The sequence below is a fragment of the Pteropus alecto genome, unplaced genomic scaffold (genome assembly GCF_000325575.1).
Source record: "Pteropus alecto unplaced genomic scaffold, ASM32557v1 scaffold8, whole genome shotgun sequence".
NCBI lineage: Eukaryota > Metazoa > Chordata > Mammalia > Chiroptera > Pteropodidae > Pteropus > Pteropus alecto.
In genome coordinates this window covers 7,613,957-7,639,388 of record NW_006494609.1, presented here as the reverse complement: position 1 = coordinate 7,639,388, position 25,432 = coordinate 7,613,957, and the positions used below count along the sequence as shown (strand labels likewise).

At 34.0% G+C, this 25,432-nt stretch overlaps 1 protein-coding gene and 1 pseudogene across 10 annotated transcripts in view; both read left to right on the top strand.

The window, feature by feature from the left end:
- CEP128 (centrosomal protein 128) overlaps nt 1–25,432 on the top strand; it is a 331,255-nt gene that overhangs the window by 70,608 nt on the left and 235,215 nt on the right. For all 10 annotated transcript variants that reach the window (XM_025042159.1, XM_025042162.1, XM_025042160.1 and 7 more), the window contains 4 exons: nt 4,037–4,123; nt 6,339–6,413; nt 7,967–8,099; nt 14,480–14,631. In XM_025042159.1, the coding sequence (XP_024897927.1) occupies nt 4,037–4,123; nt 6,339–6,413; nt 7,967–8,099; nt 14,480–14,631 (447 nt within the window). The remainder of the gene's footprint in view (nt 1–4,036; nt 4,124–6,338; nt 6,414–7,966; nt 8,100–14,479; nt 14,632–25,432) is intronic.
- On the top strand, nt 20,343–20,461 carry LOC112473936 (annotated as a pseudogene).

Sequence of the window (25,432 nt, the reverse complement as noted above, 5' to 3'; positions counted from 1 at the left end):
TTCAGCATTCTCTTTACTAGAGTGTAAGTGCAATTACATTCTATGACAATTACAATGACTGCAACTACAATTGCAATTAGTACAATTCATAGAGACGACATAGTGAGTACGTAGATGAGTGCTGGCCTGTGAGTTAATTTACTAGGAATCTGGGTTACGTTAGACTATAAGGCTTGGTGGGGGAAGAATTTGTAGGCCAAAAAGCGCCAATAGTGTTATAGTTGGTCTGGTTTTGAGCTAAAATTCATGGGTGAGACTTTAAGGAAACTTGCATAGCCTCAAAATATCTACCAAAATATTTGTTAATTACTTTAGTGGTTTTAACATATTTCCACACATTCTTTGATATTCTCTCTTTGGGAGGTGGAGCTTAATTCTTTTACCTTTGAGTATGTGATGGAACTAGTGACTCTCTTCTAACAAATAAAGTATGAAAAGGAAAGAATGCTAACTTTATGACAAAAGGGAAATTTGGCAGAGACCGCCTTACCTTAAGCAATCAAGGTTAACATCACCAGTCCTGAGTCATGTTTATATCGTATACCCTACAATGTGATGCAATGAGAAGGGTACCTACCTCTGTTGTATTCCACGCCCCCTTCCAAATGTATGAGCCTTGTCTAATCATGAAATGACTTCAGACAAACCCAGACTGAGGGACAGTCTACAGAATACCTAACCTGAAGTTACCTGAAGTATCTCTTTAAAAATGTTGAGATCATAAAAACAAGGGAAGGGTTAGAAACTTCCACAGATTGGATGATACTGAAGAGCCAAGCTGCTCCACAGTGTCCTGAAGTGGATTTTGGTACAAAACAAGAACATTTGTTGGTTGAATAAAGTCTGTAGCTTAATGGTTTTGTAACAGTGTCAATGTCTTAGTTTTGATCAATGTACCATGGTTATGAAAGATGTTAATTTTAGGGAGTGCTGGGTGAAGGTTTATGGTGACTCTGAGCTATCTTTATAGCTGTTCTGTAAACGTAAATTATTTCAAAAATATAAAAACTGAAACCCATTCAGGAGATTTTTTTTTCTAAAGAAAAAACAAACTATGACTTGTGAAAACAGGAAAAGATTATTAATTCTTTGACTTAAGCCCCAAAATAAATGTACATTTTTCAGTTTCACTATACTATGATAATTGTTTTTCCAGAAAGAAAGACAACTTGAGAAAATTGCTTGAGAAAATATGACAATTAATAAAGATGGAAGAAATCTTGAAATCTTACATGTATTTGATGAACAGAGTGGCCAATTGTAAAGTGAAGTTGTTATTCAGAGATTATAAAGGGATATTTATTCCTCTACTCAGTAACACGTTTACCACCTAAAATGTTCCAAGTACTATGTTAGAAATAAAATGTGATCATGACAGATGAGGGTTCTGGCCTTCTTGAAACTTATACCTTAGTGATACCAAAACTTTTGTATTACTCTATGGAAATGTAAGTGTCTGGATAAACAAGGATTATCTTGAATGTCTATCTAAATAAGTATACTTAAGCATATAAATGAATGAATGAAACATTTTTAATGTGTTTAACCGATATAAGGTATGCAGACACTTGGGAAAAGTTAATATAACTTTATTTTTTCGATATAAAGTGTTATAGGATTTAAAAAATGTGAGTTTTGGAAATGGTGAGAAAGGGGCAGAAGTGGATTAATTCCAGTTAGTAAAATGGAAAAATTTCTTCACTGGAGAATTTCTTGGGTTTAAATTCTTGAGTAAGTTGAACTCTTAGAGGTGCAGTGTGACGTTAAGTCAAGTTATAAAAGCTTAGCAGGTGACTCCTGTTTCTCTAAGCTCACTAAGCACAGGACAGATGTCAAAAGAGTCTGGGGCATGAAAAGAAGCACAAAATACCATGGGAAGGACCTTAGCAACTGCTGGTTAAAAGTTGCAGAGTCCTCCCAGTTAGATTTTGAACTCACCAATGGCAGAGAATGGTGCTTATGTTTGAGATAAACCCTTCTTATTTGTTTATGGCCTCAGTTGACCTCACGTGGCTTAGGCAAGCCTTCACTCATTTGGAGTGACTTCTGCTTAGGAGCTTAAATCTGGACGTGAGGCTTACTATTTACAGGTTGATGAAATTTATACAATGCCTGATGAAATCTTCCTCAGAATCTATGGTAAAGCCCGGGCTGGTTTTTAATTCAAAGAAAAAATATTGAATAGATAACAAATTAAGTTTAACTCATAAAAATAAATGGGGCTAGGTTGGAATGATAATGTTGTGGAATAAAATCATTCAAAATTTTATAAAGCGTTTAAAAATGTAGCACAATTTATATATCTTTTCTTCATATTTCTTTCTCTTTTACACACTCAGTCGCATTGGGTGGGGAAAGACTGAGGAGACACGGAAAGACTAAAGGTGTCAGCAGTAATTTTCAAGTTTCTAGCATAATTTTGTTCAGGAGAAAACTTATAAACACATCCAACCAGTCAAAATTGAATAGACTATGCATATAGAATTAAATATTATTACAAATTCCACTTATCCTAAATTAAAGAACAAATATCAAACATCAAAATCACTTGATAACTACCTGAAAGTATTATGATTTAAATACCTTATCGATGTTAACAATTCAATAATCATAATAGTTGGCTTTTATTGAACACTTTAATGTTCTACAAATACCAAATTATTGTCTTCATATCCACGCCATAAGGTTGATATAATTATTAACACATGGAGAGACAGTGACACTCTATAGTTAAGAAGCAGACAGCCTGAGATTTTGTCCTGTCTCTGTTGCTAGCTAGATGAATGACCTAGTTAGAATGGGCAAGTTATTTAACTACTTGTACCCCAATTTCCCCCTTAATAAAATAGGCTTAATAATAACTCATGGAATTATAAAGATTAAGTGCAAATATTCAACATATGTAGTGCATTTATGTAATTATATGTAAGAAGAAGCAGAATGCCTGGACATGGTAACCACTATATAAGTGTTATTATATTATTGTACTCAAAACAAAATTATTTTTCATTCTGATGATGTCTCTCTCCTCAGTTGCCTTTTCTTAGTGAGAATAGGAGCTGTGAAAGAGGAAGCTGAGATCTCATGGATAGGGGCCATGGTTATTTTACCCATGGATTGGTAGCCCCCCTAGCACAGTCCCTGGCATACTGTAAATACATTTAGGAGTTATTTGTTCAACATGTAAGTTAATGAAATTGAATATGATTGGTTAAATTTACATCAAAACAGTTTTTCACATATTTTGCTGTTTGCCTAAAAATCATTTTTCTCCTGGACGCCATAGAACCTGTTGGAAAAGATTTCTGGCAATTTGGCTTTTCTCAATTTGGATGGCCTCTACACATACATTTTCTAAGTCTAAATGCTAAAATTGTCAAAAAAAATTTTTGAACAAATAGAATGCCTTTTAGACGTCATGAAAGATTGTTCCAAGTACAAACTTTTTCTTAAGTTTAATTTTAATATAGAAACAAATGCAAACGGACACTTATATGGTTAACTTTTGAAATTTGTATTTTAAAAAATTTTTTTTCCATTTTATTAATGAGAGAAAAATGCAGAAGAGAATGTTTTTTCCCCCTCTATGTGAAGTATGGTTTGAAAAACATGTTTCTACCTCGATGAGGTTTTTTTCAGGATTTGGAAAACTAGTGAGCTAGTTTTTAGTATTATGTCTAAATAGTTGAACAGTTAATATAACCGTTAAATATTATTATTTCAGCAGGCAGTAAGCTTTGCTTGTTTCTAAAAAAACTGGTAGCTATCTCTACTCTTAATTTTGTAATAAAATGCCCAAAGATGAGAAAAAGTGAAACTAAGTGGAAATTGATGAGGGAGATCAGGAAATTGCTTATATTTTATCCCCACTGAAATGTTCTTAGAACTTCAGTGAATGAGCAGGTTGTAATTCCTTTATATATTTTGTACAGCTCATATTCACCTTCCTCAGTCTTTTCTTAATAAATCCTAGTAGTGTCTTCAGCTTTATATGTATTTTGGAATAATACATATTTTCCCACCTCTTTCATTCTAGGCATTGAAGAAACAAGAAGCTAAAGCAGATGAAAATGATGGAGAAATGAAAAATAAGCTAAGACAAACTGAAACTGAGAAGAGCCAAGTAAGATTTTGAAAGTTATCTTCTGAAAGAGTAATGCTGTTTGGGGCCGGTGATATTTGTTGAGTGCCTGGAAAGTGTCTCTGAGATCAATTGTTAGACCACGGTAATGCCTTTATGTATTGATGTGCATTTCCTTGATTTGAAGGCTCTGCCACTCTCTGCTACTTGCTCTTAGGAACATATATAGGTCATTTGCTACCTTGTCATCTGGCCACTCTCCTTTTGTAGACGCGAGTTAAAATTTATGATTCCTTGCTGGGGAACATTCAAAGAGCTTGACTTTGCTGCAGGGTTTGGAAAGACCTGTTGTTTAAAGGCTGGGTATTTTGGAAAGGTTAGTTTTCATTATAGAAGATAGTCATAGCGAACAGCCTAGAGGAAAAATCCTCTGTTTTTATTAAATATGAAGAACTTTTTACATATATTCATGTCTGTGACCCTAATGGATCCTAGCACGTTAGAGTTAGAAAGAAATTCAGAGGCCAAATATTCCTTAGTTTGCAAATGAGTAGATTTGAAGATGAGCACAAGGTAATGAATGCTAAAGTGAAAATTTGCCCGATGTAATGTTCTTTACTTCGTTATTGCTTTTTCTATCCAAAATTGCCCCTTTATTTTATTTCTCCAACCAGTGTCAAATTAAACGATACATTCATGCTGCCTTCACTGTATGTCAGGTCATCAGGTTTTCCCTTTGGGACTTAAGATGCTGATACAACCCAGGGATTGTGACCAATAGGATCCTTGGTAGATTTTGAAACTATTTTGACTGAAGTGTGATTCCTTCCCTCTTTCTTTCTCTATAGAAAACAACAGAGCAAATCAGAAAATATTTTGTGTAGATTCTGTGATTTCACATATGCTTTACTTTTTAAAAAAATATGACATTTATTTTACGAGCCACTTGTATAATTAAAAAAAACTTTTATAAATGGATTAAAATTTACTTTGAAATAACTATAGATTCATAGGGTATTAAAACACAAAATGTACAGAGAGATCACATGTGCCCTTCACTCAGTTTCCCTCCATGGTGACATTTTGTGTAATTGTCATTCATTATTAAAATCAGGAAATTGACATTGGTATAATCTACGGAGTTTATGCAGATTTCACCAGCTGTATGTGCACTCATTTGTGTGTTGAGTGTGTGTGTGTGTGTGTGTGTATGTGTGTGTAGTTCTACAGTTTTATCTTATGTACAGATTCATGGTCCTGCCACCACAGTTAAGACACAGACTGTTCCATCACCGCAATGCTCCTTCATGTTATTCCTTGGTAGCCATAGCCACCACATGTACAATTTTTAAAGGACTAGTATATGTAGATGGTAGAAGATGAGAAGAGCAAGTGTTTGGTAAAGAAATGTTTGCCCTGCTGTGTAGAGTCTTTCAAATATAGGATGTTATCCCTGGTAATAGCTCTCTTTCTGGTCCAGACCCCCTTTCTAATTTCTTTTACACAGTTCAGGGGAAGGCTGCTTGGTCTTGATTGCTTTCGGCTCAGAGTAATCTTTATGCCAGAAAAGCATATTTAGGGGTGACATATTTTGCTCCCCTTCACGTCTGATTATATTTTTCAACTTGAAGTAACCTAGGCACATGCTGAATTTGTAGGATATTTAGTTACCTAACTGGCATAGTTTTCATGGGTATTTATTTAAAGCAGTATTATTCAGGAAAATTTTAAATGTCTTATTCCGAACTTAGATATTTTAAAATTTTAAGAGTGTTATGGATATTGGAAATAGTAGGAATATAAGAATATTAAGAATATATAAAATTGCCCATTGGATGAAATATACTTTGAGTCATTGAGTCTCTGAAGTTGTTATTCTAATTCATTTCATATGATACTGCATGTACTAATTTAAAGAAAAAATTGCTTTAGGATGCAGATTAAAATGATTTAGAACTGGAGGGAATCGCAGAAGTTGTCTAATATAAAATCCTTATTTTAGAGTTAACAGAAAGGCGGCCTAAGGAAAAGAGATTTAAATAACTGACTAGAACTCAGACCTCTTGAAGTCTGGTCTGGTTCACTTTTTGTTACGCAATTAACATTGTTTTAATAGAAACATTAATATGTGTTTATGGCAAGGTATTTATTTTTCCGCATTATCTTCCAAAAACTTTTCCTCTTAAACTGCGCTCATATAATGTAGTTATCTTCTGCCTCATTGGACATTTTTCTTTATTCTCTGTTGAAACTCTAGCTTGAACAGGAGTTGGAGCTATCTCGAAGGTTATTAAATCAGTCAGAAGGCAGCAGAGAAACACTTTTGCGTCAGGTGAGTCTTTGCAAGCTATGATAATCTGCTTTTAAATTAAATCAAGATTGAGTCTTCTTCTCTATTTAATGTCTTGTGAAAGGAAAAACCTAGGTCTAGAAAATTTTTATTTTTTGAGGAATATATATCAGCAGACATAAGCAAAAGACGAAATCCTTTCAGGAAGATTCGAAGAAAGCTAGTACAAAACGCTGGCCCAGGTTTCTGCTGTGACAGCGTGCCTTGCTGATTGCTGCTCCAATTTAGGACTTATCTCTCTTAGCATAACCAGTGTAAAAGTGAGACTGGATATGTAAGATAAAATTTTCCCAGGAGCTTACTTTTATTCAAAGAGGCATTGAAGAGTGAAGGAAGTAGTAAAATACAGAAAACAGACCTTTGCATGTTCAAGTTACTTTGTTTTGAATGCATCACTGTCTTATATTCACATTTTCAAGATGCTGCCCGCCCCTTTTTAGTCAAAGTTAAGGCTTAATTTTAAAGCATAACGTTTTACAGCCTATTAGCTCATGGTGGCAGTTTGATAAGGACTTGTGGGTTTCTAACTAACTGCTTTGCTGCCTATATTTAATATAAAATACGATTGTACATTCCTCTGGTTTGAGGCATGGGTTAGAATAACTCACTATATAATATGCTAGGTAGGCAAAGATGTCAGACATCATAGATGTTTAGGTGGAGTATTACATTTTGACAATTAGTGCTGAAAATACACCATAGCACCTGTTTTACAAAAACTTTTAAAACTGTTCATTGGCTTTGTTCTGCAGCCAGTGATCCACTGGAATTAATGTTGGCCGAGTTCAGACTTTCTTTTCTGGAAATTTATATTTATATTCAATTTCATTCTGATTTTTTGGAACTCTGACTTATACTTTATAATCTCACCTTTTGAAGTAAGAGATTTCTGTGTTCAGGTTGTCATTATGACTTTAGCTGAGTATTTTTGCCACTGCTAACTTGTTTAATGGTCACTGGGGACATACCTGATATTTGCTAGGCCATTTGCTACTCTCTGGAAATACGAAGATGAATAAAATATTCCCTGACCTCAAGGAGTTTACAGTTTTTCAACAGCATTTATTGCTTGTTTATTTTGAGAGTACTTTGATATAAAAATATGCTAAACCATGATCACTTCTCTTGAGTTTACCAAAAAAAACCCAAAAAACAGACCTGTTCACATGAAAGAAAATAAGTGAAAAATATAAAAACATATAGTACTCAATTGGCAGTGGTTTGGGTTAATAGTAGTATGGGTGGACTGAGATCAAAATAGGGATTAAAAAAAATGTTGTCAAATTCTTTGTCACCATAAACCCAGAAAAGGGGAAAAGACATTCTTCACAGAAGGAATGGGAACAATAAAGAAATAGGGCATGAGACTATTCTGCTGTGCTTGGCATAGCAACAAGATGATTCACTGGACTTGATTTTGTGCTTACAATAGTCCAGGAGAAGTAAGCTTTTTTCCCTAGCAAAATAATTTGTGAGTGCAATTATTCTTTTCCTGCTTTTAAAACTCTCAAAAGTTTTTGTCTATATGTATTTAGGTAGAAGAACTCCGTACACAACTTATGAAAGCGGAAGGCGATCGAAAAGGTTTACAACATCAAGTATCTCAGATTTCCAAGCCACAGTCACACCATCAGGATGAACAAGGAAAAGACTGGAGGTTTAGGAGAGGTATAATTCTGATTTGTAAATGTGTAGTTTTTTTTTTTTTTTTGATCTTTTTGGAATTGCATTCCTTAGGTTGTGCTCTTGTCAGCTTATGTTGATGTATTACTAGGTTTTCAAACAAGTTAATAATCATTTAGCATCCAATTTTTTAAAACAGATTTTATTTTTTAGTTTTGTGTTCATAGCAGTATCGAGCAGAAGGTACAGAGATTTCTCATATACCCCCGGCTCCCACATATGCATAGCCTCCTCCATTTTCAACATCCCCCATCAGAGTGGTATGTTTGTTGTAACTCCTGAACCTATACTGACACATCATTAACATCCAAAGTCCATAGTTTACATTAGGATTCATTCTTGACATTGTGTATTCTATGGGATTGGATGAGCATAATGACATCTATTCACCATTATATTATCATAGAGTAGTTTCACTGCCCGAAATATCCTCTGTGCTTCACCTATACTATTCATTTCTCTCTCCCGTTTAACTCCTGACAATCACTGATCCTTTTACTGTGTCCATAGTTTTGCCATTTTCAGAGTTCTTGTGGTTGGAATCATATGGTATGTAACTTTTTCAGACTGACTTTTTTTACTTATTTGTATGCCTTTAAGTTTCTTCCATTTTCATGACTTAGTAGCTTGCTTGTGGGTGCACTCGCCCACTCTCTCTCCTCCAACACCCCGCTTTTTTAAAGCATTATCTGAATGTACTTTAGTTGTTTTATTCATTCATCTACTGATGGACATCTTGGTTGCTTCCCAATTTTGGCAATTATGAGTAGAGTTGCTACAAACTAAACATCTGTGTTCAGGTTTTTATGTGGATATATGTTTTCATCTTCTTTGGGTAAATACCAGAGACTGCAATTGCTGGATTGTATGGTAAGAGTATGTTTGGCTTTACAAGAATCTTCCAAACTGTCTTCCAAAGTGTCTGTATCATTTTTTATTCCCACCTGCAATGAGTGAGAGTTCCTGTTGTTTCACATCCTTACCAGCATTTGCTATTGTCAGCGTTCTGGATTTTGACCATTCTAATAGGTTTGGAGTGGCATCTCATTTTAATTTGCATTTCCCTGATAACATATGATGTGGAGCTTCTTTTATTTTGCTTATTAGCCATCTGTATATCTTCTTTGGTGAGATATTTATTGAGGTCTTTGGCCATTTTTTAGTTGGGTTGTTTGTTTTCTTATTGTTGGGTTTTGAGAGTCCTGTGTATATTATGGTTAACAGTTTTTGTTTTCGTTTTTATCAGATCTATCTTTGCAAATAATTACTCACAATCTGTGGCTTGTCTTTTCATTCTCTTGACACTGTGTTTTGCAGAGCTGAAAATTTAATTTTAATGAAGTCCAGCTTATCACTTATTTCTTTCATAGCTTGTAACTTTGGTGTTGTAGCTAAAAAGTCATTGCCAAACCCAGGTCACTCAAATTTTTCTCCTATCTTATCTATAAGAATTTTATAATTTTGTGTTTTACATTTAGGTTTGTGGTATGTTTTGAATTAATTTTTGTGCAAGGTGTAAGGTCTGTGTCTAGATTAATTTTTTTGCATATCTGTGTCCACTTGTTCCAGCACCATTTGTTGAAAAACTATCGTTTTTCCATTGTATTGCTTTTGCTCCTTTGTTAACTAACAGTTGACTAGTTTTATGTGAGTCTGTTTCTGGGCTCTCTGTTCTATTCTATTCTATTCTATTGATCTATTTTATTTTTGCCATTACCACACTGTTTTGATTAATGTAGCTTTATAGTAAGTCTTAAAGCCAAATAGTGTCAGTCCTCCAGCTTTGTTCTTTTCCTTTGATATTGCATTGGCTATTCTGGATCCTTTGCCTTTTCATATAACTTTAGTCAGTTTATCAATTTACAAAAATAACTTGCTGGGAATTTGATTGACATTGCATTGAATCTATAGGTCAGGTTGGGAAGAGTTGACATTTTGACAATATTGATTTTTCCTATCTATGAACATGGACTATCTCTCCATTTATTTTGTTTGTCTTTGATTTCTCTCATCAGAGTTTGTAATTTTCCTCATAAGTTTTGTTAGATTTATACATAAGTATTTATTTTTTTGGATGCTAGTGTAAATGGTGTTGTTTTTAATTTCAAATTTTTCTTGTTCATTGATGCTATTAGCATCAAATTTTAATGTCTTCTCTATTCTTAAACCCACTTCAAATGTCTGACCTATCTCATAGGGCTTTCTCTTAGAAAGTGCCAGCAAAGCCTGCAGTGGAATTTTTTCCAGCATCCTATTTCTGTGACTCTGTGTGAGTGTGTGTGTACTTGTTCTTGAACTTAAATTGGAAATACCCCTAGTTTTTGCTTTCTCTTATCCCAGTTTTCAATATATACAAACAGTTGAAATTAAGATTCTGTCTTTTTTGTTATCTGGAGATTTGGTGACAAAAATTTATCACATTGAAAAAGTAGTCATGAATCATGTGTCTGGCTTCGTCCTGTGTTGGTTAGGAACACTTTGTGTTTGAGGAACGTCAAAGACCTTTTCAGTCAGCGGAGGTGTTGCTTTAGGTGGTGGAGTCTAATGATTCTTGGAAGTATTTCTTTTTGCAAGTTCAGATTTAACAGATATAATAATACTGAGATTTTATAATAGTTTCTAAAAGATTAGTCCTGATCGTCTATTCAGCTCCTGCATCACTTCAATAATGAGATTTTCTACTCCCATGCCTAAATGATTGGGGAGACTCTAGCAAGCGTTTGGTGTGCTATCAAATCCAAGGAAGATAAACATTTCCTCAGATTCTCCATGTGTATCTCCATACATTGCCTAATTAGAATTTCCACGTTGCTAGAAAGTCTTCATTGGATGGCAAATTCTGACATACCTATCTTAATGTATTTGCATGCTATTCAGTTCACTAAGTTTCATGTAATATTATGGTTTAAATGTATTTCATATCAAATATTTTAAAATTTATTTTTAAAAGTAAAATCCTAAGGTATTATATTATTTATCAAATTTTCATAAAGATGCACATAAGAACTCTCATTTTGTTTGGCAAAAAGGCTCTGTGGTACATTTCTTATAGGTTTTCTTTCCTTATAAAATCTAGTTATTTTTGGTGTAAGTCTGAGGGCCAGAAGAATCTCATTTTTCTTAACTATTCACCCAGTTTGAAAAAAAGTCTAAAAGTTTTTCTTATTAACATGATAATGGACTTATTCACCTTCTTTTAACAATCAAGAGTTTTCATCTTTATAGAATACTTGTATTATTTATTTAAAAAATTGTACATAAGAAATCACACCCATTGTCACACTCTGGCTGCTGTTTGTTCCTCCACCCACTACAAGATGACCTTTACCTCTCTTCTTCTTCTTTTTTTTAAATTAATTAATTAATTTATGACGACATTGGTTAACGACATCCAATAAGTTCAACTGTACAATTGAACTTATCTTAAGTCATATATGTATTGCATTGTATGCTCACCACCCATAGCCACCTCTCTTCTAAAGTTGACTTTGCTTAGTTTACTGGTGTCCTCAGTGAAATTCAAAGGAATCTTGCCATTATGTATCTTACTTGGCCCTTGCTTATTTCCTCTTCCTTTTTGGAACTGTTCCTACCCTTCCTTGGTTCTTCCGACTTAGTTGTTTTCATTCTTTCCATCTGAATCTTTTCCCTGTTCACAGTTTGTCTTTTAAGTGCTGGTGTTATCTAGAATCCTATTTATGGCTTTTCTCACTTAGCACTTCTCCACAGTGGTTGTCATTTAATCTTATACTGTAGCGATCACCTATAAATTATGATCACTAAATCTGGCTTCACTCCCCTAAACTTCAGCCCTCCAGATGGAGTTGTTCATTGGACACTCCATGTGCTATTTCGAACCACACGATGCTCAGCCAACAGATTTAAATCTGAATTCATCCTTTCCTCAAAACCTGGTATTTCTTGTCTCATGATGGCATCATCTTTTATCCAGACATCCAAGCCTAAAATGCAAAGAACATCCAAAATTATTCCTTCTCCCCTTTATGTAATTTGTCCTGATATCCTGTGTATTTATAGATCCTGACAGCTCTTGCATTTACCTCAATCCTCTTTTTTATTCCCACTACCCCAGTTTAGGCATGCTTCATTTCATCTGTATTACCCTCTTACCTTGTCTTATTCTAGTTCCCCTGTCATCTATCTTCAGTACTGCTACTATAGGAACTTTTCTAAGATACACACCATTCAAGTTACCCTCTTGGTTAAATCTTCTCATTATAATTTATTGAGTTCTTATTACATATGGGGGCATTATGCTACTTATTTTACGATGTCTCCTTTAGTTCTTACAACTACTGTATGAGAAAGGTACAATTTTTGTCTTAATTTTAATGATTTTTTTTTTAAAAAAGGCCTAAGGAACAAAGAGATTGAGTACCTTGCCTAAGGTCACATTTGTGGGGTGAAGCATCCTCAAATCTTTTTCTCCCCAAACTTGAGCTCTTAACTGCTATCCTTTACTAACTCATCACTGTTTGTAGCAAGCATTCATCAAAATGGAGTGTATGAGACAGTTCATTGGGTGTGAGAGGAGAGTGTTTGTAATATTATTTATATTTTATACCTTACGTTTTATGTGTTTTAGTTTTGCTAAATGTCTCATTGTATATATACGTATGTGTATATATCTATATATTTTTATATATATCCATACTAAGTTATATATCTATATTATGAAACATACCTGAATATTATGTCTCCACACTAAATATATATATATTTCATAAGATATACATGTATCTATCTGTATGTATTTATACCTGTACTCATATGTATTCATATCTCCATATTTTGTATATTTATACTAACATTATTTTATATATATATATACACTAATGTTATATATTATGAAATATGTTATATACACACATATACCTATATATTTATAAAATAAAACATTTATAAAACGAATGAATACATATAATGAATGAAGACATTTATACTTAAATATGCATATTTTAGGTTGCAGACTGAGCAGGGATTGGCAAAGTGTGGCCCAGGGGCCAAATCCAGACTTTCATAAATAAATTATATTGGAATATAGCTACTTCCATTCATTTATGCACTGTCTAGTTTTCTTTCGTAATACAATGGCAGAGTTGTATCTGATTCTTTACAGAAAATGTTTGCTAATTCCTTGTGTGTGGGGTAATTTCTAAGCTCCATAGCAATGCATAAACTGACTCCCCTTTTACCTCCTTCGTATGTGTCAGCTGTATAAAACTACTGTGTGTGCAGTTAGTTAATATTAAGTCTAACTTTGTACTTCGGTGCTTTATGCTATTTCCTTTCTCTGAAATATCTCCCCAACTGCATCTCCTTTGCTTAGTGAAACTTTTTATCCATTCTTTAAATCTGACTTAGTTCCCAATTCTTCCTACCTCAGTTTCTCACCGTGAGTTAATCATTCCATTTTCTGTACTATTTCTGTATAATAACCATTATACTATAGAGAAATGTTTATATAGTATCTGTCAGTATTCTTATCATGCTATTAAAATGCCTGTGTATCTTCCAAGATGTCCTATATTAAACACTTTGTTATTTCCAAAGTTGGAGTGTGTCTTATGAATGATCTATAAATTTATTTGGTAATGTTTCCTTCCATCTTTCCTTTTCTGGAAAGAAAACTCCTGGAAAAACAGTAGTTTTAAATTGATAATGTATGTTCCAATTTTTGACATCTTAGATTCAAGGAACTACTTTATGTCTTGTTTCTATTCTTGGAGTGTAAGCTCATTGAGAAAGGGTTTTGTGTTATTTACCTTTGAAGAAGAGGGTATTACAGTGTGCCATGCATCATAGAACAAGTATTTCATGTTGAATTAAATACTAAGTTTATATTCAGTGATGTAATTTTAGGTAGCAGTCTCCAGAATTAGCCAGTTACTGGTCATACATAATCAGAAATTTAACGGCATTATTTTGTTTTTGCTGCAAGAAAAGCATTATGTGTGAACTGCAGTAACTTCAGTTGGGAGTGGCTTAGTTAAAAATTTTTAGTGTTTTTGTTAGAGTTTGAAGATAACGTAGGGATGTAAGGAAAGTTTGAGAAAAAAATGTGTAGGCTTTCCTGAAATAAATGATACTAGAAATCAGATAACATTTTTAAGTTTTGGTATCAAAGTGGAATAATGTTTGAAAACTTGGCACTGTATATATTTTATAAAACTGCATGAGACTTGAAACAACAGACTGGCAAATTCTGAAGTCTGTTGAATGACAGTGTTAATAAGTGGATTATGTCAGCTGGAATATTAAAACATCAAGGCTTTGTACCATTCGAAAGCACATTCTCCTGTGAATAAAGAACAATCATCAGGCTTTACATTTTCTCTTTTAAGGGCTTGAGTGGGAAAAAGAGGATCTGGAGAAGCAGATGTCAGATCTGAGAGGACAGCTAAGCGTCAGTGCGGTGGCATCTGAGCTGGAGGAAGTGAAGCGGTGCATGGAGCGAAAAGACAAGGAGAAAGCACATTTGGCAGCACAAGTAGAGGTGACATTGCTATTTTAAGTTGTATTCCAAGGACTTTAATTTTGTTTCACAGAATTGCTTAATGAAATTTTAATATAAAGCTTGTGATATTTTATGAACTCTGGGTATAGATAATGTAGTTATGTATATGACTGATTATATATAGAAATTTCTGGGGATTCATTTCTCTTTCATTTGGACCTCAAAACCAGGAACCTATTAAACTTGAAAATATTTTTGTTCTAGTAGCAATGAGCCCTTCCTACAGACAGAATGTACCTTTCTACTCTGAAGGAATAGTGAGTTATCATTATTTTGGGGTGAAACAAGTAGAATTCTCAGTGAAAAGTTATTACTGATGTTTCTTCTTTGGAACCGTAAAGGTTTTCAAATATCTAGCTGTTCTCCATGAGGAAGAGTTGCGATGCCTGCGTTAATTTAGGGTCATGTGGTAATTGTGAATGAAGTAGTAACCTTGAATGAAGTGTCACTAGGCAGCTAGCATTTCCTGCTCACCTTTTATCTAGCACAGATGGGGGTAATTATCAGAAAATATAAAAACTCAAAGGTAAGAACTTCATAAAAAGGGAATGACTTAATTTCAATAATTTGCAGATTAGATCAAACATGGATGACATATTTGGAAATAGATATGTATCAGTCCTCCTCTGTAGCTGATTTTATTTAGTGAAGTTGTGTTGTACTTGTGATAAGTTGCCATATTTGAAGATGTTCCTAAATTATAATGATAGGTAGAAAATTGGTGTTAAAAGCATCTGATCTTATATAGTCCAAAGGAAATATTTAATGTTACTCCAGTCTGAGTTTCTCTTTCATCTTGTCAGTGTGTCAGTAGAAAATGTATTTTAGATTTGCTTCAAGATTCAGATTGTAAAGATAATGAAATATTGACATACTCTTTACAAAGCCCTCTACATGTTTAATAATTACTTATCAGAAGTATTCTCAGAGCAATTGTAATTGTGGGACTTTTAAAATTTGCTTCATGGATATTATTTTAGCCCTTGATCCTGCTGACAAAAGTGCTAAGATATGATTATTTTTCCAAAATTAAGTATTTGAAAAAACTGTGCTAATAAGTATCAAAGGTAGAAAAATCTCTTTGCTTAGCTGTTTATAACCACGTGTTGGGTTGTCCTTCCTCCTTCTTTCCTCCTTTCCTTTCCATTGTTCTTTTTTAAATTTACTACTTGTGGAATAAATTGGAAAAGGTTTCAAATACTTAGGCATTTGAAAAATTACTTATAATAACTTAATAATGCTCTCATTCAAAGAGCCTGGCTTTCCCTTTGTCCTGACTTAATAGTTCTTTCACATTTCCACATGGGTTAGGAAAGAGTTGGAGTTCTCTGGGGTTAGTTTGGATTAACTGAAAAGGTTTGGATGTGAAAGACAATTGGAGAGAGAGGCTGAACATTTACTCACATATCAAGTACTTAATGACTGTCTGTTATATTCCAGGCACTATTCTAGGTGCTGGTGACATAGCAATGAACAAAAACCCAGCAGATTTTCCTGTCCCCATGCAAGCGACATTCTAAAATTGATGCAGAAAATTCTTTGAGTTTGTCTCAAGTGTAATTTAAATTCCTTTTGGATGGTGAAAGATTTTTCTCCAGTTGCCATTGAAAGAGGTAATCACAAAAAGACATCACTTATCCTGGCAGAAATTACCATTGAGCAGGTTTCCCCCCTGATTTCCTTATTTTTTAAAATAAAATAACTTAAATTTATATCAATTGTTTTAGATTTAGTGACATTTCTGATTATGGCTTGTTTATTTTTCATATGCTGTGGAGGCCCATTGAATATCTTTATGCCCAGGCTGTTCTCAAAGTGACATCTAGTGTAGAATTTGTGAGAGATGCAGGTCACGGATCACTCAATTTAACCTCTAACAGTTGGGAATTTTATTGAAATTTAATTGACAAGCATTTAGCTTCTGCTTTAATTTTAGAAAATATTAGGTTGTAAGGAATGTTGCCTTTTACATTCTATAAAAAAATGGAAGTTAATCTCCTTTAGTTGTTTTTTTAGAGACCAAACATAAATAAGAAAAGATGCATAAAATGAGATTCTTGGTCAGGCCCAAGAACAATTGTATAGTCCATTTCTTATGGTTTGTTGGATCATTGTCTTTCTCTTTAACTTTGACTTTCTGACACCTCTCCTGTAGAACCTCTTACACAGTCTAATTCCTTATTTTTTCTGAAACTTCCCTACTCCCATCTGCGTTGTTTTTGTTCTGGTCGTTCACTGTTTCTGTAAAGTCCTATTTTTGTGCCAGTCCTAAACCTTTTCTTTCCTGAAGACTTCTTGGATTATATCAGTTGCAAGTGATAATCCTTCCTTTTGGACCACCTTTTTGCCCAACTTCAATAATGTTCTTAAGGCACCTTCCTCACATTGTCTTAAAGTAACTTTTAAGATTTCAGAGTGGGTTGAAATAAAGGAGGAACAAGGTTGCGGAAGAAGGCTTCCCTGTCACCAGAACAGATCCAACCTTGATGTCCTTACCTAGCGAAGATATCATGTTTCAAGGTCTTGTCCTCATTTTGGAAACTTGAGTTTTCTGTGTCCTAGAATTAATGTGATCTGGGACATGTTAACAGTCTGGTTCTTGTTAACAGTGAAATTTGCAAGAGAACAGTATATAAGAGTGCCAGTTCATCAGCTACCCTATGGGGTTCCTATATGGGTATTTAAACACTATTCTCCTATGCAGGACATTTTTCTATGCCTAGGTTTTAGAAAGCTGAATTAGTAACTCCCCCCCACCCCCGCCCCCAATTGCTTGATGATGTTATTCTCAGAATCAGAGAATAACAATGTCCAAAGGACTGTTCATGGCTATGGTAAGGCTCCACCACCCTCCACCTCTCTTTAAGAGTTCTTGTAACCAGGTATCTAATTTACTTTGCCAGATTCTGGCTTTAATCCTGCAGTGTGTTGAACTGACTTTTTTTTTTTTTTTTGTCTTTCTTACAATCTTATCCTCTGCTTGCACTCTGATGCTCAACCTTCTGTTTACATTTTCTTTTGATGTGCTGCTGTACACAGATCTTGCTCTGGGCCATTTACCAGTTACATTGATGTTACCTTTAAACTCATGGCATTCTGGGAGCCACTTATGAATGAAAGACGTACATCCGTTTTCAGATCATAGATGAGTATGGGTTAAGAAGCAGGTCTTATCTCTGTATCTCTTCGTGTCACCCAACAATGTCTTACCCATATTAGGCACTAAATTACTATTTGTTGACTAAAATAATATATTGTAGAACATTTTATGGTTATTTTTAAAAGCTAATGTTGTCCATTCTTTAAGAGCACATTAATTTCTGGAGGAGTTGTCAGTATTCAAGGGGACCTTTGCTCTTTCTCACTAATTGCATTAGTTTTTTGTTGATCCAGAATATACATTTTAAGTAGTTATTTTACACTGGGAGAAAACAGTGAAAATATCTTATAAAAAACCCAAATGAAAGCTACATTAGAGTTTGCATAATTTACCTTTCAAATTGTACCTAAGACCTTAAATATGTATATGCATGGAACATTTTTTTCTTCTTCTAAACTTGAGTTGAACCTCATTAACCTTGATAGGCTATTTGTATTCATAAGAATTCCAAGCATCCTTGATCAATGATTCCCCCTGATTTAATCTCAGCCTCCATCTTCCATCAATTTATTCTTCTTGAAAAAAAATTTGACTTTTAAATTCAATAAAGAACTTCAAAGAAAAAAAATCAAGGTGCTGTACATAATTTAGATTAAATGTTGAAAGTGATAATTGAGTGACAACTGACATGATTATTCATTAGCAGAAACTTGGGACTGTAGGCCAGAATTTAATTTTAAAAAGAGAAAGGGTAGTGGAAAACAAAAACGATAATCAGGTTTTTTTGTTTTTGTTTTTTGATGATTAGTTTAATAGAAACTGAAGGAAAGTTGTTCCTTTTACCATGCTTTTAGGATAAACTCTTTTGATTCTTGCATTTCTTCTATAAGAAATGCACTTTACTATGCAATAATGCCACCTTCAATGTTACTTTTAAACCTTTTTTAGAGACCTGTGGTCTTAGACATCTTAATTACGCTGCCTATAATTACCTATTGTTCTTCTTTTTATCTTAATAATTTCTTTCTTATCCAAGTGTTGTCAAATCGGGTATTATTTGAGTATTAAGTAATTTTTAATCAGATTTTAAACAGGTTAGATTATTAAGAAACCAAATATTGGCAGCAAAACTTTATAGGCAGAGACTAAAATTTTTAAACCTAGTAGAGATGAGGTCTGCTTGTTATTAATCAAACTCTGATGACTTTGGGCCAAATTGCTAAGTTCACAATACTCTATACTCCAGCTTCTTCATAAAGATGACTATTGACAGGATGGTCTACAAGTAAAAACTAAAACTAAATAAATCTTTACATTGTTTGGAATGTTTAGTTTAACTCTCAGATCTTTCATCTATAAGGGAATAAAGAAATTTTAGGAGTTGTAAAAAAAGGCAGTCTTTCTGTTTTCTCTGACTCTGAGTTACATGAATATTTTCCTGAAGCCAGAAAGTAGTAGACCAGATATTTTAATTTCACCTTTAAATGGTCACTGATATACGTTGTCATTTGTCATTTGAATGTGGCAAATAATTTAGGAATTAAAATGTCCATTTCAAGTTTTTTTGTTTTCTGGAATCGTGATAATTTCTGACCTGTGTTTTACATGTAAATTAAATAGATAAGTCTTTGCGATTCTTTGTGTGTATCTAATATGCATGTGTGAGCATGTGCATGCACCTGGGTGCACGCAACATGCAGGAGGTGTGAGGAAAGAGAGAAATGTATGTTCCTCACAAAATTGCAACGTGTTGATAATTTATAGTAGGAAGAGATAAATTTAATATTTAAGTAATTGTAAAGAAAAAATACAGCATTGGGAATAGTTATTGAAGGGCTTGCTATGGAGAAATGGGGGATATGAAACAAATGAGGTAATGTTGTTGCAGAAGCTAAGTAATTGATATTCATTTCTTAACTACCACAAATACCATTAAAAGGGGGAGAGTAGACTTTATAGTGAAATTTTAACTGTTCATGTATTATTTCCTGTCGTCTTTATAGTTACTTTATCTTTAGAGTGATTTGAATTTGGTAGCATATCATTTTAAGTAGAAAACGAAATTCGTTTTTAGATGTTTGTTTTCAGGCAGCTTTCTACAAGGAGAAATGAGATTGTTCTTAGAAATGAGCTTGTACTTAGCCTTAAACAACAAAAAAGTCAACAGGTCTATTATACTCTTGAAAATGTTCTAATAGTATAAATTATCTTTGTAAACAAACTAAATTATTCATATGCACTGAGAAAACAGTCTTTTAGTTTTTAATAAGTAACACATGACTAACATAAATGTCAATGTTATTGTTTTCAAATGTATTAAATGTATTTAATTTCTAGTACTTCACTTGGTTGAAGTATGTGTTTATATCATGTAATATTTAATTTTTAGGGAACCGATAATGATATGATGTTAGACTATAGCTTGCTCTTTCTTAAAGGAGATTAACAAACTAGGTAAACTTTTGGCAGTTTCGATTGAAGAATAGTTTCTGCTTTTGTTAATGGTATACTAGCTTATTGCAGAACAAACCTCCTACTAAGAAAAACTAGAAAAACTTGGTAAGACATATGTTTTAAAAAATCTGTTTGCGTCTACGGCCATGCTACCCTGAACAAGCCTGATCCCGTCTGATCTTGGAAGCTAAGCAGAGTCGGGCCTGGTTAGTACTTGGATGGGAGACCACCTAGGAAGACCAGGTGCTGTAGACATAAAAAATTAAAAATGAGGGATTGTAAGATGACAAAGTCCTTGCAATCTTTGAGGTCAACCAAGGGTTGCCTCGCCTGAAATAAAAAAATCTGTTTGAACTTATCAATTACTTGGGTACAAGGACAAGTGGTGTCAAGTGTTCTGTTAAGGAGGGGAATACAGGGTGAAGGGTCTGACATTTGGCACCACTTTTTCCCTGAAATGTTTTCTGAATCGCAAACCGAGCAGAACTTACAAGTTTGCTTAGGCCCATTGAAGAGGAAGAGTCTTCATAAACGTCCAGCACTTTCATTTGGGGTACCCAAAGGGGTAAGCCCTACTAGTCTGAGTGAACTGAAAAGGCACTAATAGCCACAAAGACTTTAGCTCTGAATATGCTTTGATGTTATCTGTCCCTGTCCTAACTGCTCACTTAAACAAAAGTAAAAGTTTTGTTTACATAGGAGCACTCATATATTATAATCTATAAAGGCATACCTCCTTTTATTGCATTTTGCTTTATTGCACTTCTCAGATTCTGCATTTTTTACAAATTGAAGGTTTGTGGCAACCGTGTATCGGGCAAATTGAAAAACTGGAAAAGGTTCACTATTCTAGATGCCATTAAGAACATTCATGGTTCATGGAAAAAGGTCAAGATATCAACATTAGCAGGAGTTCAGCCCTCATGGGTGATTTCGAGGGTTCAAGACTTCAGTGGAAGAAGTAACTGCGATGTGTTGGAAGTAGCATGGGAACTAGAATTCGAAGTGGAGCCTGAAGATGTAACCGAATTGCTGCAATCTCATGATAAAACTTCGATGGATAAGGAGTTGCTTCTTATGGATGAACAAAGAAAGTGGTTTCTTGTGATGGAATCTGCTCCTGGTGAAAATGCTATGAGGATTGATGAAATGGCGACAAAAGATTTAGAATATTACGTAAAATTAGTCGATAAAAGCAGCAGCAGGGTTTGAGAAGATTGACTCCAGTTTTGAAAGAAGTTTTACTGTGGGTAAAATGCTGTCAAACAACATTACATGCTACAGAGAAAACACTCATGAAAGGAAGAGTCAATTGATGTGGCGGACTTCATTGTTTTATTTTAAGAAATTATCATAGTCACCTCAGCCTTCAGCAACCACCACCCTAATCAGTCAGTCACTGTTGACACCAAAGCAAGACCCTCTACCAGCAAAAAAGATTAGGATTCATGGAATGTTCAGATGATGGTTAGCATTTTTTAGTAATAAAGTATTTTTTAACTAAGGCATATACATTGTTTTTTAGACATATGCTATATATGCTATTGCACACTCAATAGACTACAGTATAGCGTAAACGTAACTTTTATAGTCACTGTCTTGAATTCTCATTGATATAGAAAGTGCTCTGATTTTACTTTGTCTAAATACGGTATGACTGAATGATGGGGGGGAATTGCTGTTCCTGGACTTAATATTGAGAGGCTGATTAAAGAAACATCTCTCAAAGCTATCCCTTTCTATGTCCACTGGAATCAAAAAAGGGACTATTATTATTTTTCTTTTTTTTGCTGCGGTAAAATACACATATCATAAAATTCATCATCTTAACCATTTTTAAGTGCATAGTTCAGTGGCATTAAATACATTCACATTGTTGTATAACCATCTCTACCATTTATTTCCTCTGAAACTCTGTACCTATTAAACAGTAACTCACCATTCTCCCCTCCCCTCAGTCTCTGCCAACCACCATTATACCTTCTGTCTTTATGATTTTTCCTGCTCTAAGTACCTCATATAAGTGGAATCATACAGCACTTGTCTAAGCGATTGGCTTATTTCACTTAGCTTAATTTCTCAAGGTTCATCCATGTTGTAGCATATTGCACAATTTCCTTCCTAGTGAGGCTAAGTACTATTTCAGTGTTTGCATACACCACATTGTGCTAATCTGTGCATCAGTTGATGGACACATGGGCTGCTTCCACGTTTCAGCTATTGTGAATAGTGCTGTTGTGAATATATGTGTACAAATACCTCTTCGAGACCCTGCTTCCAATTCTTTTGGGGACATACCCGGAGGTAGAATTGGTGGGTCATATGGTAATTCTGTGTTTAATCTTTTGAGGACCAACCAAACTGTTTTCCACAGTGGCTGTACTATTTTATATTTCTACTAACAGTGCACAAGGGTTCCAATTTCTCCACATTCTCATCAACACTTGTTATTTTCTGTTTTTTCTTTTTTTCTAAATAGTAACCATCCTAATGGGTGTGAGTTGGTATCTCAAAGGATTATTATTTTTGTTTGAAACAGTATTTACTTTTAAAAATATGGTGCTATTTTATCTCTTTTACCCTTACTTAGCTTCTCTTTTCTCCTCTTTTCTAAAATAGAAAAATTGATTCCTCCCAAGCACACAAGATTACTGTATCATCTAAGAATATGTGTCTGATCTGCTTCAAATAAACTGTAATGCTCTATAATGATGTAAAGCGATAATATTAAGTGTTATGTGACATTTAGTTTCTCCTCCTTGCTATATGTCACGTAATTAGAAATAAAATAATATTTCTTTAGTTGAACTATGTAATTTATCTTAGTCCTGTCAGCTGCCACATCAGTGTTGGTAAGCACAGGTGTCTTTGGCCTGTCATATTTCATAGCAAACATATAACCCCAGGTTGTTCCTCCATAATCAAAAGCAGTTCCAAATACCAACCTGCTTAAAGTAGAGTGGTTTTATCCTATTTACATTCAAATTTTCTCCTCTCAAAGTGCCTACTTTAGTTAAACTTCAGAGTTACAGGGTTAAAATTAACAGTCTAATAGAGTGTGAGAAAAATTAAGAAAATACAAATGTACTTTTGAGATGTGTGTGTCAGGGTCAGAATTTCCCTAGTGTGTTACTGAGCTCTAAATGTTAATTATATGCTCCTTTGTGTTTTAAGTTAAACACTCTGAAGAAATGTGTATTTAAAATTTCTTTGTAGTGAACATCATGGCTAATGAAACAGAAGTTAATATTTTATTTCTTCACAAAGAGATGAATGTATTTAATTAATTGAACATTATTTTCTGTACTTTGCTTAAGCTTAGTATTATGTTTCATTAAAAAGTACAAGGAAACTGTAGTTGTATGAAGCAGATACGTTCTCACAGGATTTGTGGAGAAATAATTATTTTTAATCAGTTAGAAAGACTGAGGAACCTATTATTTGCGATTAATATCTTTTCTGTGTCTTTGCTTCATTTGACAAAAAGAAAATGATATTAGTATATGTAGTCAAAATTAGTATGATAGCAAAAACAGAAAGTTATATTTTCAAAGGAAGAATATTTGTGATGCAATTACTGCAGTAGTTTCTGATGTTTTATGTGGCTGATCCCTAACTAATTAAGGGTTTGAATCAGTTTTTAAAGATTATTAATATGTGTTTTGCATGAGTTAAAAATAATCGATGCACAGATTTTAAGTATATAGTCTTCTTTCAACCAAACATGACTTTTAAAAAAAGTTTTAAATCTATGATCCTAATGAGTGATGGCCTAATTTAGCTGCTTATAGGAATATTTCAGGGCCACTAAACTTGTTTTGATTGATTTGAGTTCTATTCAAAAAGACTCGCCTTAGTTCTCCCGCCTATGGGAAATTGATTAGTTGTCCTCTCAGTATCAGTTCATAAAACACCTAAATTATACCTAAATGAATGAGTTCATCAAGACATGCAAGAATGTGTCAAGCTAATTTCCCAGTAGAGGTGAGTGGGGCATGGCTTAATTGAGAATCTGAGAATTTCAGGTGAAATCCTATTAAATCTGTTAGGTTTTTTGTTTGTTTATTTACTCAGTAAAAGCAAAACTTTATAACATCAGGTAGGGTTTAATGCAGGAAATAGAACTGCTCTAGGTATTTTATGCAATAATTGTTTATGTTATTGACAGACAGACATGGCCCTGCCAAGAAAGGATAGCACAGAACAAAATGAATTATACCTCTGTGACCTTTCTTGGCCAGCTGCAAAAGGCCAAATTAACAAGTATACAGTCCCTGCCTCACTTCCACATTCTCATTCTCTCTGTGCTGCGTCTAATTTGTCCTCAAAACCTAGTTCAGGGGAGTGCTGAGCATTCGATTCTGTAGCCTCTATGAAAGTGGAGCGTATATTAGAAGGAGGTGGGGTTAGGGGCTGACTGCTGTCGGCTCATACACAATAGCCTAGTATTCACATTTTCCTTCTGTTGAGAAACAGGACCTGGCTTGTATTTTTCGTAGCCCTTGAGCCTAGCCTTGTGTCTATAGTTGACAGTGAATGTTCGTTGAATTCATATTAATCCTAATTTCACATTTACAAATACACATTCATGCATTAGTGACATATTCAATCTGTAGTTTCTATGCAGGGATTTTTTTTTTAAGCTTCCTGTCCGTTTTAGTTTAGATAAAACTAAATCATCTGTAAATGCAATTAACTGATCACGTGGAAGCTAAAATGTTCCAATGTGCTGGAGGAGAGTTTAATTTTAATAAATACAGAAAATAGAAAGGAAATGTTCATTTTTTCCCCCCTGTTCTTGAGTCTCAGTCATCTTCCTCACTGTAGTATTTGCATCTCCTTTTGGAAATAACATCCCTATTCTCTTCAGTCAGTGTTTTCATGTCCCTGCATTAAGGAAGTCATATTTTAGGCTTGAATTAGTCTAATCTTTGTTCACAGAGTCAGTATAGAGGATGATTAATTGAATTCTATTTCAGATGGTGTTCTACTTGAGGCTTGTTTGCTGTTTATTAGCTTTAATGTCACTGTTTTTGTTCTTGTAAATAATAGAGCTTTATATGCCTATGCTTTAAACATAATTTTTGTTTCAGTGTATCGTTTTGATACATTCAGACAGTTGCTACTTTTCACTGTACTGGGTTTCTAGAAACTGGATTATAAAACAGATTATTCAATTATGGTTTGTATGTTTTTATATGAGAAATATTGTAATTAAGAATTGTG